The sequence below is a fragment of the Rhineura floridana genome, chromosome 2 (genome assembly GCF_030035675.1).
Source record: "Rhineura floridana isolate rRhiFlo1 chromosome 2, rRhiFlo1.hap2, whole genome shotgun sequence".
In the NCBI taxonomy this organism is placed as follows: domain Eukaryota; kingdom Metazoa; phylum Chordata; class Lepidosauria; order Squamata; family Rhineuridae; genus Rhineura; species Rhineura floridana.
The window spans coordinates 93,131,363-93,144,939 of record NC_084481.1 but is presented as its reverse complement, the minus strand read 5'-3'; the positions used below and the strand labels follow the sequence as shown (position 1 = coordinate 93,144,939).

Sequence of the window (13,577 nt, the reverse complement as noted above, 5' to 3'; positions counted from 1 at the left end):
TGGCCACAACTACAGATATCACCATGCCACAGGCAAAATGGAGGGGGGGGTTACCAATAACAAAAAGCTGGGGAGGAGCTGCTGTGGGTCAGAATTTCAGCATCCCTGGCTTAGTATATGGCACTCATGTCGTGGGATAAATCTTTGAAAAGAATCAATAAGCATATACACAGAAAACTGTATCAGACTTTTTTATCCAGGAAGATCCTGTGAACAGAATCCTAGATTTCTATTGGGTCCTGTTCATAGATCTATCCCTGAAATAACCAGCTCCAACATAAATGTTCCATGCTTATGCAGTCATAGGTTCTCTTTATGGAGTTCCATAATATGAGTGCCAAATGTTACGCTTGAAGAGGAACCGTAGTTTCTGATTATTTATTCCTGGGCATTTCTATTGGTTTGTTTTTAATTTGCTCAATAGCATTACATACATAGACTGGCTACCACACAGAAGAAATGGCAAATTTGTTCAGGGGTCTTATTTGATAAAATGGCATGAACTTTTGATTGCTATCATTAGACAAATTGTCCCACGCGCTTGTATATATGTACAGTTGAAAGGATGAAAGCTGAGTTGGTGGAGAGCTTAGGTCATAAGGATGAGCAACCATGTCCCAAACTTGTCACAATGCTGGCTGGAGGATCTATCAGAGAATGTCAGGGTTTATGCCATCATCATAACTTGACTCCTGTTCTTTCTACTTTTAACTTAAGTAAGAGTTCTTCTTGGCTTCCAGTAGGGCAAGATCAGTGGAGTTGAGCTTCGATTTAATTAAACCATATGATAGAATGCTTTATAGAACAGCCGAGGGTATGGTCTGAAGGCAAGGCATATGAGGTCATCATGTGATAGTAAGCAGGTCTAGGCCTAGTCAGTGCCTGGATGAGTGACTGCCTGGGATTCACACATATGCTGCCTTGGGGTCCGTGACAGAAGAAAGGTGGGCTATAAATGTAATTAAATAAATTAATCAAATAAATGTATGGCATGTACCATTTCAAACTCCAAATGATGGTAGCTCCCCTACTTTTACAAGCAGAGTTTTTATGTGGAGGAGTGACATCCAAAAATGCATTGCCTTGTCTGTGGTGCAGCCTTGTCTGTACTCTGTGGTTTTGCTGTACAATTTGATACATGCCCTTGTTTTTAGTCTATGCAGAAGGAAATAAGGATAGTATGGATAATATGTAGTGTAATATACGCGATAGGGTAGACTTTATGCTTCACTCACAGAATCTAATATGAAGCTACTGTAGTGTCCTGAATCCTGATAGAACATTCTCTTTTGTTCTTAACTACCAGTCTCTGTCTATCTGCCTGCAGTAATTAGACAACAATCACAATGCTATCTGCACATAGATGCTTCTAGGTCTTCATGCTGTCATTCATTATTGATCGCTACAGTTAACTCCAGATGTGCTTGCTGATTGTGAGCTGGGTGGCATTCAAGGGGTTATTTGCTCTCAGATTCATCCACTTGCTCTCCTTATTTTAAAAAATAACTCTTTACTACATGGATGAACCCCAGTTCTTGGAAGTGGATGTGGGTGAGGAGTGAATTTTAGGCTAAAAGGAGGCCTAGGTCACCTTTACTGGATGAATTCTACCCAATCTTGCTTTCTGAATGTCTAATAAAGGGGTGGGGGTGGGAGCATAATTCCATAAGAAACAAACTGAACCCTGTCATGGGTCTGGATAGGCAGTTCTGCCTAGTGGTGAAGCGAGGGTAGCTGGGTTATATTGAGGCCTGGGACTTTAGAACTTCATTTCAAAGACCAAGACAGAGCCTTTCTAGTGCACAACTACTAAGCCTGGCCTCTGTCAGGACATCTAGTTGTTAAGGCTTCCTGTATCCATAAGGACCCATTGCTTTTTTAATCCCTCTGACACCAGTTTCTTCTGTCTCCATATGGCAGCTTTCCATTGCCCTTTTTTCTGCATAGGCATCTACAGGAAATGTTCAGGGATATATATATATCACATATATCTCTCATGTACTTATACATACACATAACACTGGAGGCATTCAAGAGGCAGCTGGTCAGCCATCTGTCAGGTAGGCTTTAACTTAGATTCCTGCATTGAGCAGGGGGTTGGACTTGATGGCTTTATAGGCCCCTTCCAACTTGACCATTCTATAATTCTGTATACATAGATACACATATATAGCTGAACAGTGGGAGCAGGAAAGCGACTAATGAGAATTATACCTGCACATTGTGGCTCCTTTTTCAGGTTCTCTAAATGCTAGAAACTTCCTCTTTTTACAAAAAAAAAAAAAAAAGTACACTGGGAATCTGGTGGTTGTGCCCTCTGTGAATACCCTTGTCTCTCTAGAGTTTATTTCCTGCTCCATGTTGTCATATGATACTCTTCTAATGTTTTAATGTCACCTAGGCTCAGTATACCTTAGTTCATCCAGAGATTGCCCTTGTTCTTTGTTCCACCTGATGGCCAGCTGGGCACCTGATGTCTTGGGGGAGGCAAGAGCTTACCATCACCCCAAACATGCTCCCTCCCCTGCTGAACAACACCAACAGCCAATGGGAAGCTGTGGGTTATTGTGACATCAGAGCTTTATGCTTTCCTTAAGGATGTGAGGGGGGGAAATCTACAAAAAGTTACACATTTGGGAACATGCGAGTTTACAATTTATTTACCGCCCTGGGCCCCTACTGAGAGGATATAAATCTAATAAATAAATAATAAAATTAATGAATAGTCCTTGCTCTTTCAGGATCCTACTCTCACCTTTAACCCTTCACTGCCACAGCCCAGAATTACTTTATATTTACCCATCAGACTTTGCCAGAGTTTCTGGCTCAGAAATGCTTCTCTGGAGGCTGTCCAAAAAGCATGTGGGTCATTAGGAGTACAGATAAATAAGAGAACTGTTTCTGCAAAGTTGCCTTGATGTAGGGCTTCAGACTATGAAAGAATTCAGTTGTCTCAATAAAGGGAATCAATTATCTGAATTCATTATGCAGATAATCTAAATTCAGAAAATGGAGCAGGGAGCATTTCTGTCTAATACAGGCTCTTAAAGAGCCACTCACTTGCTTGTCTTTGGCAAGTTAAAAAAATAGCTTGCAAGCAATCAGACTAGGAAACTGTACATAAATTACTTCTCTTTTTCTTTGGAGCTGCCAGCGACTAGCAATCCAGGGTCACTTCCAGACAGCCAGTGTTTTGTGGCATGGTTTCAATATTTGCACAATTAAAGTGGATTAAGGTGCCGCCCTGGGCTCCTGCTGGAAGGAAAGGCGGGGTATAAATAAAATAATAAATAAATAAATAAAAATAGCACAATAAATCCACTTTTTAAAAAAAGGGTGTTTTTTTGCAATTAGGAAACTGATGAGGAAATGTACTGAAAAATGTGGGATAAACAAATGATTAATGGGAAGATATATAAACATTGCACAAACAAATCAGGATTAATGCTTATTGTCTTATAAGCTCCCTGCAAACAAATCAGAAATAATGCTTAATAAAGATTGGTCATAGTCTAACCTGCATGTAATATTTGTGCAAGCAAAACATGGTAAATGTTCAATACAAAGATAACCTGGATGCGACCTAGCGTAGGGATATGTAGGCTATAAAAAAAAATTCATGGGCTAGTGTATTTGGTGGACTTAGGCTGTTAAGATATAAGGCTGTGACTGCAATTATCTGAGCATTTACTTGCAAAAGTAAGCCCCATTGAATTCAATGAGACTTTGAGTAAACATACATAGGCTCAAGCTGTTCAAAGTCTGATACTGGAGACAGGAATGCCAATAGGATTTCCTGGGCCTGGTGCACCGTATGTAGATTGAGTCCCCTGCACTGCATCCCCCACTCCACCCCACCCAGCCATCTATGAGCAAGAACTGGAAGAGCAAGGAATGCGTTCTACCAACTTCGATTGGTAGCCCAGCTACGTCCCTACCTGAGTAAGGAGGATCTTACATCAGTAGTACATGCTCTGGTAACCTCACGTTTGGATTACTGTAATGTGCTCTACGTAGGGCTACCTCTGAAGACGGTTCGGAAGCTACAGCTGGTGCAAAATGCGGCGGCCAGACTGCTAAGAAGAACGAAGCGGTCTGACCATATAACACCTGTTTTGGCCCGCTTGCACTGGCTTCCAATACGCTTCCGGGCCAAATTCAAAGTGTTGGTATTAACCTATAAAGCCTTATATGGCGTGGGACCTCAATATCTGTCGGAACGCCTCTCCTGCTATGAACCGGCTCGTACACTACGGTCTGCTACGAAGGTCCTCCTCCGGGTCCCGACTCATAGGGAGGCCCGGAGGGCAGTGACAAGATCAAGGGCCTTCTCAGTGGTGGCCCCCGAACTATGGAATAGTCTCCCCGAGGAGGTTCGCCTGGCGCCGACACTATCATCCTTTCGGCGCCAGGTTAAAACCTTTCTCTACTCCGAGGCATTTTAATTTTTTGTTAATGATTGTAATGTTTGTAATTTGATTTTAGCCTTTGCTGTTTTTAGATTGTGAAATTTGATTTTAGACTGATGTTTTTGTATTATATTGTATTTTATTGTATCTATGTTCACCGCCCAGAGAGCTATTGCTAGTCGGGCGGTATATAAGTTTTAAAAATAAATAAATAAATAAATAAATAAATAAATAAATAAATAAGAACTGCTGCTTATGTACATATATTAACTTAGCCTAGTCTACTTCACAAAGTTGTTGCAAAGACAGAAAGTGGGGAGAGGAGGATAACGTACACAGCCTTGAGCTCCTGAGAGAACATACAAGATGCAAATATATGTCATTCACAGATCATGTAAAGAAAAATTAACATGAACAAAGCTCAAAAAGCAACCCTCCTTGCTTTAACTGCAACGTTTCATGATATTTACAGCAAAACGCACACACAAAAGTTTGACAACCTTGACAAAGAGCAACAAATAAAAATACTTTTAAGTATTTGCAGTTTCACAACTTTGGTGTCTAACTGCCAACTCCTGCTGTGAAGATAAAAAGGCAGAGGAAGACAATGTACACAGCCTTGAGGTCCTAAGAGGGAAAAGATGACACAGATATACAACAACAGAAATCAACAAATGCTCTAAGCATATGCAGTTTCACAACTCTCAACAAAACACACATACACAACAGTTTGCCAACCTTGATAAACAAAAAGTACCCCTGTGTTATGGGAAACTTTGTTCGTGTCTCGCTCTGGTCAAATAAGTTGCTGGACAACAGAAGTAAAATATAAAAACATTTATTAAAAAAGGTACTCATAAGAACAACTAGCAAGTGGGTGTGATTGATAACCCCACTGTCTTTGTCCCTGATTTTTATACCCTCCAGTAAACAATTTACAGGAAGCTTACAGTAGGAACTCCAAATAAGGTAATACTACAGATCAGTAGGTATGGCACACATCCGGTCTTTCCCAGATCCATCCCTGAGCCATACTTCCACACATGCCCTTGAACATCTCCTGAACGCTTTCTGGGTGCGTCATCAGCATGCACTGCTGTGATGGTGGATATAGAACATCCGTTGTAAGATGGAGGTGCTTAGTGAAAACAGTAGATAACCCTCAAGGATGGCCCTCAAGGAGGCGCTTTAGTGTGTTAAAGGAATTAACCCTTAACTAACATCTGTATTAAAGTACAGTCTATAGGAAGTTAAACTTGCTGCAGCTGTAAAGTGTTTGATGATTTTATGGTTTCATTTGCTTAAACAAACACACCCGAGTACACAATCAGACTATCTTCTTCCATCCAGCCTCAGGCTAGCAGCAACAAGGCACTTCTCCTGTTTTTTCTGCTGCTCGAGGAGACCCCCACCTACTGACTGCCTCCCTCTGATTGTTTAGCAACAGTGATTAAGTGATTAAGCATTCTTAGCATTAGCAGCTTCTCTGTTCTAACAACATTGCCTCCACATTTTGCTTTCTAACTTTCTTTGTAGATGTCCGATTGACATAATTCAAAAACATACACAAAGGAAAGCCCCTGCTGTCTTGGAGCCCATTATATATGTACCCCTATACCCCCCCTATTGGTAGCTCTGACTGAGGATCTTAGGCCAGAGGGAAAGAAAAAGGGAAGGGGACAGGCTATAGTTGGTGCATATAAGCTTGCTGGAGAGAGAGGCAAAAAGGGGTTGTTTTCTGTAGCATTAGTGAAAACGTCGGGATTGTCCAAACCATGACTGCATCCTTTTCCAATAAGTATTGCTTCCTATATTAACCACAACTATGTTTCTTGATTCACACAATGCCTTGGAGGCTGATGGTAATCAGGGACTCTGGGTAAGCTTGGCTGGAGCACTGCTTTCTTTGAACCGAGGGTATGAGTATCACAGCCAGCACCACCCTGAAGTGTCAAAATGTTTGTCACATAAAAATTGTTGTGGGATTGTGGGGTTGGGATGGATTATTTCTATGAGTTCTATCCCAGCCTGTATTTCTGTGCCTGCAGAGACGAAGCATGTAGTTTTTAGCATAGAAGCCTTCTCTACTGGTCAAACAAGTTCCTTTCACAAGCTAATGGGTCTGTAAAGTCACCACATTAACATGTTCAAGGACTTGGCTAAGAGAAGATCTGTTGCCATAGTAATGATGGCATCCCTCCTTCCTCACCTGGCTGGGGCAAGAGGTAGATTTTGAGTTTGTCTGGTGTGGAGCTAAAAACTGGAAAGATACAGAGAGGGGCCTTGGGGTGCCTCCCTGGTAGCCTGATGGGAAAGCAAAATATGATGGACTTTTAATGCTGAAGACCCTTCCATCTTACACTCAGATTGTATATATGTGTAAATAAACCATATATCCTAAAGACACCACAGTCAGGGCCGGTTCTAAAGGGCGGCCAGGTGGGGCACTGGCCTGAGGGCCCCTGGAGCTACAGGGGGCCCTCCTCCACTCACCTTCCTCAATCTGCGGCAGCAGCCGTGGATCACAGGGCAGGAGCTTCCGCCTGCCCGCCATTCCCTTGCTCCACCTACTTGTCTCCTGCCTTTTAGCATTGCCCTTAATGAAGATGGCGGCCGAGGTTTCCCTAAGTGCTGAAGCCCCTGCCGCCATCTTGGTTGATGGCAGAGATGCGCACGCATAGCATGCATGCGTGCCATCAACCAAGATGGCGGCGGAAGCTTCATCCCTTTAGGGAAACCGTGGTTGCCATCTTGGTTAATGACAATACTAAAAGACAGGCGACAGGTAGGTGGGGGGGCATGTGCATGTGCACACAGATGCACACACACACACACACACACACACCAGGGACCAGGGAAAAGCTGATGCCCAAGGGCCCCGGCATGCCTGGGGCCGGCCCTGACCACAGTCTTCACTGACCTTCATTCCAAGTAAACCTAATCCTAGACAAGCACAGGAACCCCTGGAAGTCTCACGCTGCTCAGAGATTGGGGTGCATGCAACAATATGTAGTCCCAAATTGTGGAATAAATAGACAATTCTGCTCCAGTGCATCTTTTTACAGCTCAAGCCCAGCCATTTTGGTTTTCTAACAGCAAAGTTCATTGCACAGAAGCCAGTTAGATGTGCTTGGTGACACTGAAGTGATCTTGCACAATCTATGTTTGTTCATACCACAAATAGTGCCTTCAGCCCTCTTTCGTCTGTGTCCGTATAAATTGTCATACATAGTACCTCAAACTACAATTCTACACATTTGAGCAGGGCTGGGAAACCTGTGACCCAGTAGATGCTGTTGGACTACAACTCCCATCATCCCTGGCCATTGACCATCCTGGCTGAGGCTGATGGGATTTGGAGTCAAACCATGTAATGGGGTAAGTTCACAGGTTCCTCAGCCCTCCACTTGAAAGTTAAGTCTCATTTAGGAATGGAGACTGCTCCAGGAGTATGGCTTCCTGCTGTTTATAGGCCAGCTGAGTAAAGAAACTGCTTGTTTAATCTGGCAATCAGAAAGGAAATTAATTCACAATTCTGTGACATAGTTAATATTTTATTTTGGAAAGATAATCCCCAAGCGCAAATACAATGGACATTTTAATTCCACATAAGACACAGATGTAGCTGTGTTAATACTCATCACCTTCCTCTTCTTCCCCTTCGCCATCTATGCTATCTGTCCCTACCTCTTCATAATCCTTCTCCAAGGCAGCCATGTCTTCTCGTGCCTCAGAGAACTCCCCTTCTTCCATGCCTTCCCCTACGTACCAGTGAACAAAGGCCCGCTTGGCATACATCAGGTCAAATTTGTGGTCCAGGCGGGCCCAGGCCTCAGCAATGGCAGTGGTGTTGCTCAGCATACACACTGCCCGTTGCACCTTGGCTAGGTCTCCGCCAGGAACCACAGTGGGGGGCTGGTAGTTGATGCCCACCTTGAAGCCTGTGGGGCACCAGTCCACAAACTGGATTGTTCGCTTTGTTTTAATGGTGGCAATAGCAGCATTGACATCCTTGGGCACCACATCACCCCGATACAAAAGGCAGCATGCCATATATTTGCCATGGCGGGGGTCACATTTCACCATCTGATTAGCAGGCTCAAAGCAAGCATTTGTGATCTCAGCTACAGAAAGCTGCTCATGATAGGCCTTCTCTGCAGAGATGACTGGAGCGTAGGTGGCCAGAGGGAAGTGGATGCGAGGGTAGGGCACTAGGTTGGTCTGGAACTCTGTCAGGTCTACATTGAGAGCCCCATCAAAGCGCAGGGAGGCTGTGATAGAGGACACAATCTGGCCAATGAGCCTATTCAGGTTTGTGTAAGTTGGGCGCTCAATGTCCAGGTTCCTGCGGCAGATATCATAGATGGCTTCATTGTCCACCATGAAAGCACAGTCTGAGTGCTCAAGGGTGGTGTGTGTGGTGAGGATGGAGTTGTAGGGCTCCACCACAGCTGTTGATATCTGAGGTGCTGGGTAAATGGAGAACTCTAGCTTGGACTTCTTGCCATAGTCAACTGAGAGCCGTTCCATCAGCAAGGAAGTAAATCCCGAGCCAGTGCCTCCTCCAAAGCTGTGGAAGATGAGGAATCCCTGGAGCCCTGTGCATTGGTCAGCCTGTGGGATGTAAGAAACAAACCAAGAAATGGTTAGTTGGGGTTAGGGAGTGGCATAGAATAATGGGATGGAGTCCTCCAAATCTTTCTCAGTCACTATCACTGTCTTCCTCTCTCCATTTCTCTAGGAGATTCACCATCAAGTCTCTGTATTTCAGCATTACAGTTGAGCACTATTGCTGATCAGTTCAAGTAGAAGAAACTGTCAATTTCTGTTGCTCATTTTTGCAATCTTAAATTTAGTTCTCCATACTTCCACAGCAGTTTGTGAATATTTTTAAAGCTCTCATGAAAATTCATCAACATTTTTAGTCCAAATTTCTCTCAATATTCACATTCTTGTACCTATTAATGTACACATTTTTGCAAGCAATTTTATGCATGCATACATTTTATCCACATTTTCCCCTAATGGATGCTTTTTTGTGCATATTATTTGGCTACAGAACTGCCTCAGAAAATTCAAAGAAGTGCAAATTTCAAAGGATAGCTATGTTTTGGTTTGCCTATTGGTTTGAGAAGTGTGAATTAAACTGAACAGAATGTCTTCCCCAACACTACTGATCAGCTGGGCTACAGGAAAAATCTGAAACTCTCATTCCAGCAAAGATGGACTTGTTACATTATGTATGGAGCTCTCTCTTGTCCTCATGATAGACAGTCATTGTGTTACAATTGTAGGACACTAGCTATTGCATGAGCAGAGACAGAGACAAATCCGCAGATCACTGTGCGCTCAGATGCTCACTTTATCCATCAAATTCAGGGATCCAGGACTGGCTCACCCTCCATGGACCATTTTGACAAGGGGGTAGGGCTGCCCATCTGTCAATCACCTGATGTCATATGATGCCAGGTGATTAAAAGTTCAAGCTGCAAGACTGGAGATAAGACTTTGCTTGCTCTTTGATAGTAAAAGGCAACAGCAGAGGTTTATCACTGATCTTAGGACTGTAATCTGGTTCCTTCAGTGAGGCAGTGGAAAATGAACTGTGTACAGCATCAGCTCAAAACACTTTTATTTTATTTATTTATTATTTGATTTATATCCCGCCCTTCCTCCCAGCAGGAACACTTGTTATTTCTACTCTATGTTCATTGACCAAGCATCCTTCCAGATCCCATAAGGCAAAACCAGTCCCTTCCTGTCCCATGTCTCCCATGCCACCAAGCCCAAGTACCAGTTTCCGGATCCTGTCCAGCACCAAATCAATGATCTCCTTCCCAATGGTGTAATGCCCACGGGCATAGTTATTGGCGGCATCCTCCTTTCCAGTGATCAGCTGCTCTGGGTGGAAGAGCTGACGGTATGTGCCAGTCCGAACCTCATCTAGAGTTTAGAGTACACAATAGGTCAGGTCATTTCCACTCTGGATGACACCTCTCTTGTCTCCCATTCTACTGGAATCTGGGCTGCTCTGCTGAGAGACCAAGGCCTGCTAGGGATTTGATTTCAAGCTGTGAGTATGATTCTGGCACAGCCCTGAGCAAAGAAACTTTTCAAGAGATGCAGAGTGTTCTTAGCTTGCCAACATGCCCCCATAGAAGGAATACAGACATGGATCAAAAGAAACACATTTTCCAGAGAAAGCCATACTCCCAAGTTTTCTCTATCTGTTGCTGACATACTATGACAATTCAGACAAACCTGGGATGTAGCCATTTTAAATGTACTTGTATGGCCACACAATGTTTGTGACAATCTGAAATAGGTTCCCTGCACTACACTGGATTGTTTTCTATGTCTATTTTTTTATTATTATTACATTTCTGTTACACTTTCCCTCCAAGGAGTTCAAAGTACCATACTTGGTCCCCCTCCCTATTTTAACCGCACAACAACCTTGTGAGGTAGTTAGACTGAGAGACAGTGACTGGCCCAAGGTCATCTAATAAATGTCACAGATGATTGGGGATTTGAACTCTGGTCTCCCAGATCCCAGTCCAACATTTTAGCCACTACACCACTTTGGCACACAAGTAAAGTTAGAGTAGGTAATGAGTGGCCCAGATTCATGTATGTTGGCTCTCCAACACAGTAAAAAGGAAGGATGATTGGACTTAATATTTTAGCTCTAAAATCAGAAATATTGCAGTGCAGGAGGACCTGGTACTGTTGCTGCTCTGAATACTGTGTACATACAAGGAAAGCAATTGCCCAAGCCATCACACCAGTTTGCCGTTTCGATCTGGTAGTTTCATTGTATATTAGAAGATAGCTGATACATAAGAAAAAAACTTAGGACAAGGCAGCCCACATGGATCTGTAGTCAGATACACTGACTCAGAGCCAACATACAAGTGGCCTAGAGATTTGTATCTGTGTAGGTATATCCTAAGCCATGAGAAGACAAAGTAGATCAGCCTTTCCCAAACTTTGGGTCCCCAGCTGTTGTTAGACTACAACGGCCATCAGCTCCAGCCAGCATAGTCAATGGGACTGCCCACCTATCTGTCATCAAATGTCATTCTAATATCATATAATTGACAGATGGGTGGTCCTGCCCATCTGTCACTGTTTGGCCCACAGGGGTGGCGGGAAATAAAGATCTGGCCTGCTGGGCCAAAATGAATTCCTTCTCCTGGTGGAACAGAATGAAACATTGTGGTGGGGCTTATACACCTAGATCTTCAGTGCTCCTCATGTTAGACCGATCCAAGTCAGCTTAATTTGGTCAGAAATGCTGCTGTGTAATAGTATCTTTAAGGCAAAGCATAGAAGTCCTGAATTTCACATATCCAGTACCTTCTATCGATCACAAAACTATGCTTTAAGGTGGTTTCCTTCTTAGAAACTGAATATCATGGATCCCTGTGGTTCATTCAGTGGTTCATTCAAGCTGATTCAGGACAACCCAGCCCTACCATTAGGCAGTGCCAAGTATTCTGTTTTAGGGTACCATTAAAAGGCACAAATTCTTATATATTTGATTTATTGTGTTTTACCACCATGGTAGGCACTAAAGTGTCTCAGGCTATCTCTAGATTCAGGACAGTATCCAATCAGAATAAACAGAGCATTCGGTCAGACTCCACCCCAATATGTAGCCCTCACCAATCACAGTGGGTTCCAGGTCCACAAAAACAGCCCGAGGCACATGCTTCCCAGCTCCGGTTTCGCTGAAGAAGGTATTAAAGGAGTCATCCCCACCTCCGATGGTTTTGTCACTAGGCATTTGCCCATCTGGCTGAATCCCATGCTCCAGGCAGTACAACTCCCAGCATGCATTGCCAATCTGCACACCAGCCTGGCCAACATGGATAGAAATGCACTCGCGCTGGGAAAAGAAAGACAGATCCGTCACTGATGTGGAAGCTGCATGTGGAGAGCTACTAGGACTAGAACAGGAAACACACACACATACCAACTTTGTACAATACTGCCCCCAGTGGTGAGCTATAAGAAATGCAGATTGGTGCATCTTTATGAGCAGAAGACTATTCCCAAAGTTTGTCTTTTAGATCCTTTTAGACAGGAGGGATTAAAGAGGGTCTCCTGTTTGGGCTTGGACTTTGCTTTAACAACAACTATCTTCCTGGCTGTGGTGTATTTTGGTGTGTTCTTGGGCTCTAACCCCTTGGCACAACTCTCCCCTCCCCTTGAACAGCTCAGCCCTGACACTGCAGTAATCAGTGGCTAGGAGGAGATACCTCCTTCTCAGGTCATGAGCTTAATAATCCTACTTACCAGGGAAAGAAGCAGAGAATCCTCCACAGTTTTCTGGAGGGCACCAAGTTTATTATTTATTTATTTATTTATTAAATTTATATCCTGCCCTTCCTCCCAGAAGGCTCGCAAAGCAGCAAACAAAAATACTAAAAGCACTTTAAAGCATCCTAAAAACAAAAGACTTTCAAAAATATTAAAGCAAAACATATTTAAAAACATATTAAAACAAAACATCTTAAAAACATATTTAAAAAACAAGTTTAAAAATATCTTAAAAAGCAATTCCAGCACAGATCTAGCCTGGGATAAGGTCTCCACTTAAAAGGCTTGTTGGGGAAGGCTGCATTAGCACTATACCTTAACGGCTCCTTTTAAAGCTGATTTTGTAAATCAGGTCAGATGTATGTGGATATACATGGTGGCTGCATACCAAACCTACTATTTAGTCATAGTGAGTGCACATCCAAAGCTCCTCCCCCCCCCATTTTTTTTAAAATGAATATAGTGATAACATCAGAACCAAGGCTGAGTCAAAAAGAAAAAAAGTGGGCTAATTTAGGAAACAAAAAACCTTTCTAATAACCTTCCTACCATCAAGAGGTCTAATTTTCCCCTCTGTTCCTCCTACTATATGTATCTATTCGTAGCTCTCTTTTCTACACCTTGCACAGTTTGAACTAGATTCTGGTAGAGATCCGAATACACCTGTATTCCCACAAGAAGTACTCACGAATTGTACTGCAGGAATTGTACTGTATGGTGACTTCTTGCGCCCAGGGCTCTTCAACATTTTTCTTAATGACTTGGATGAGGAGGTGCAGGGAATGCTTATCAAATTTCCAGATGATACAAAATTGGGAGGGATAGCTAATACCCTGGCAGACA

At 43.1% G+C, this 13,577-nt stretch overlaps 1 protein-coding gene across 1 annotated transcript; it reads right to left on the bottom strand.

The window, feature by feature from the left end:
- Positions 1-7,988: 7,988 nt before the first annotated feature.
- Positions 7,989-12,348, bottom strand: LOC133376717 (tubulin alpha-1D chain-like). The gene is made up of 3 exons (XM_061609386.1): positions 12,078-12,348; positions 10,204-10,352; positions 7,989-9,023 (listed from the first exon to the last, which is right to left on the bottom strand). Exons 1-3 carry the CDS (start codon positions 12,196-12,198, stop codon positions 8,040-8,042), a joined length of 1,254 nt encoding a protein of 417 aa, XP_061465370.1. The 5' UTR covers positions 12,199-12,348; the 3' UTR covers positions 7,989-8,039.
- Positions 12,349-13,577: the final 1,229 nt, after the last annotated feature.

Coding starts and splice junctions, on each gene's coding strand:
- LOC133376717 (XM_061609386.1), bottom strand. CDS start 12,198: ATGCCTAGTGACAAAACCATCGGAGGTGGGGATGACTCCTTTAATACC. Junction 10,353..12,077: donor CCTGGAACCCACTGTGATTG/GTGAGGGCTACA, acceptor TCTAAACTCTAG/ATGAGGTTCGGACTGGCACA. Junction 9,024..10,203: donor TGGACAGGATCCGGAAACTG/GTACTTGGGCTT, acceptor TACATCCCACAG/GCTGACCAATGCACAGGGCT.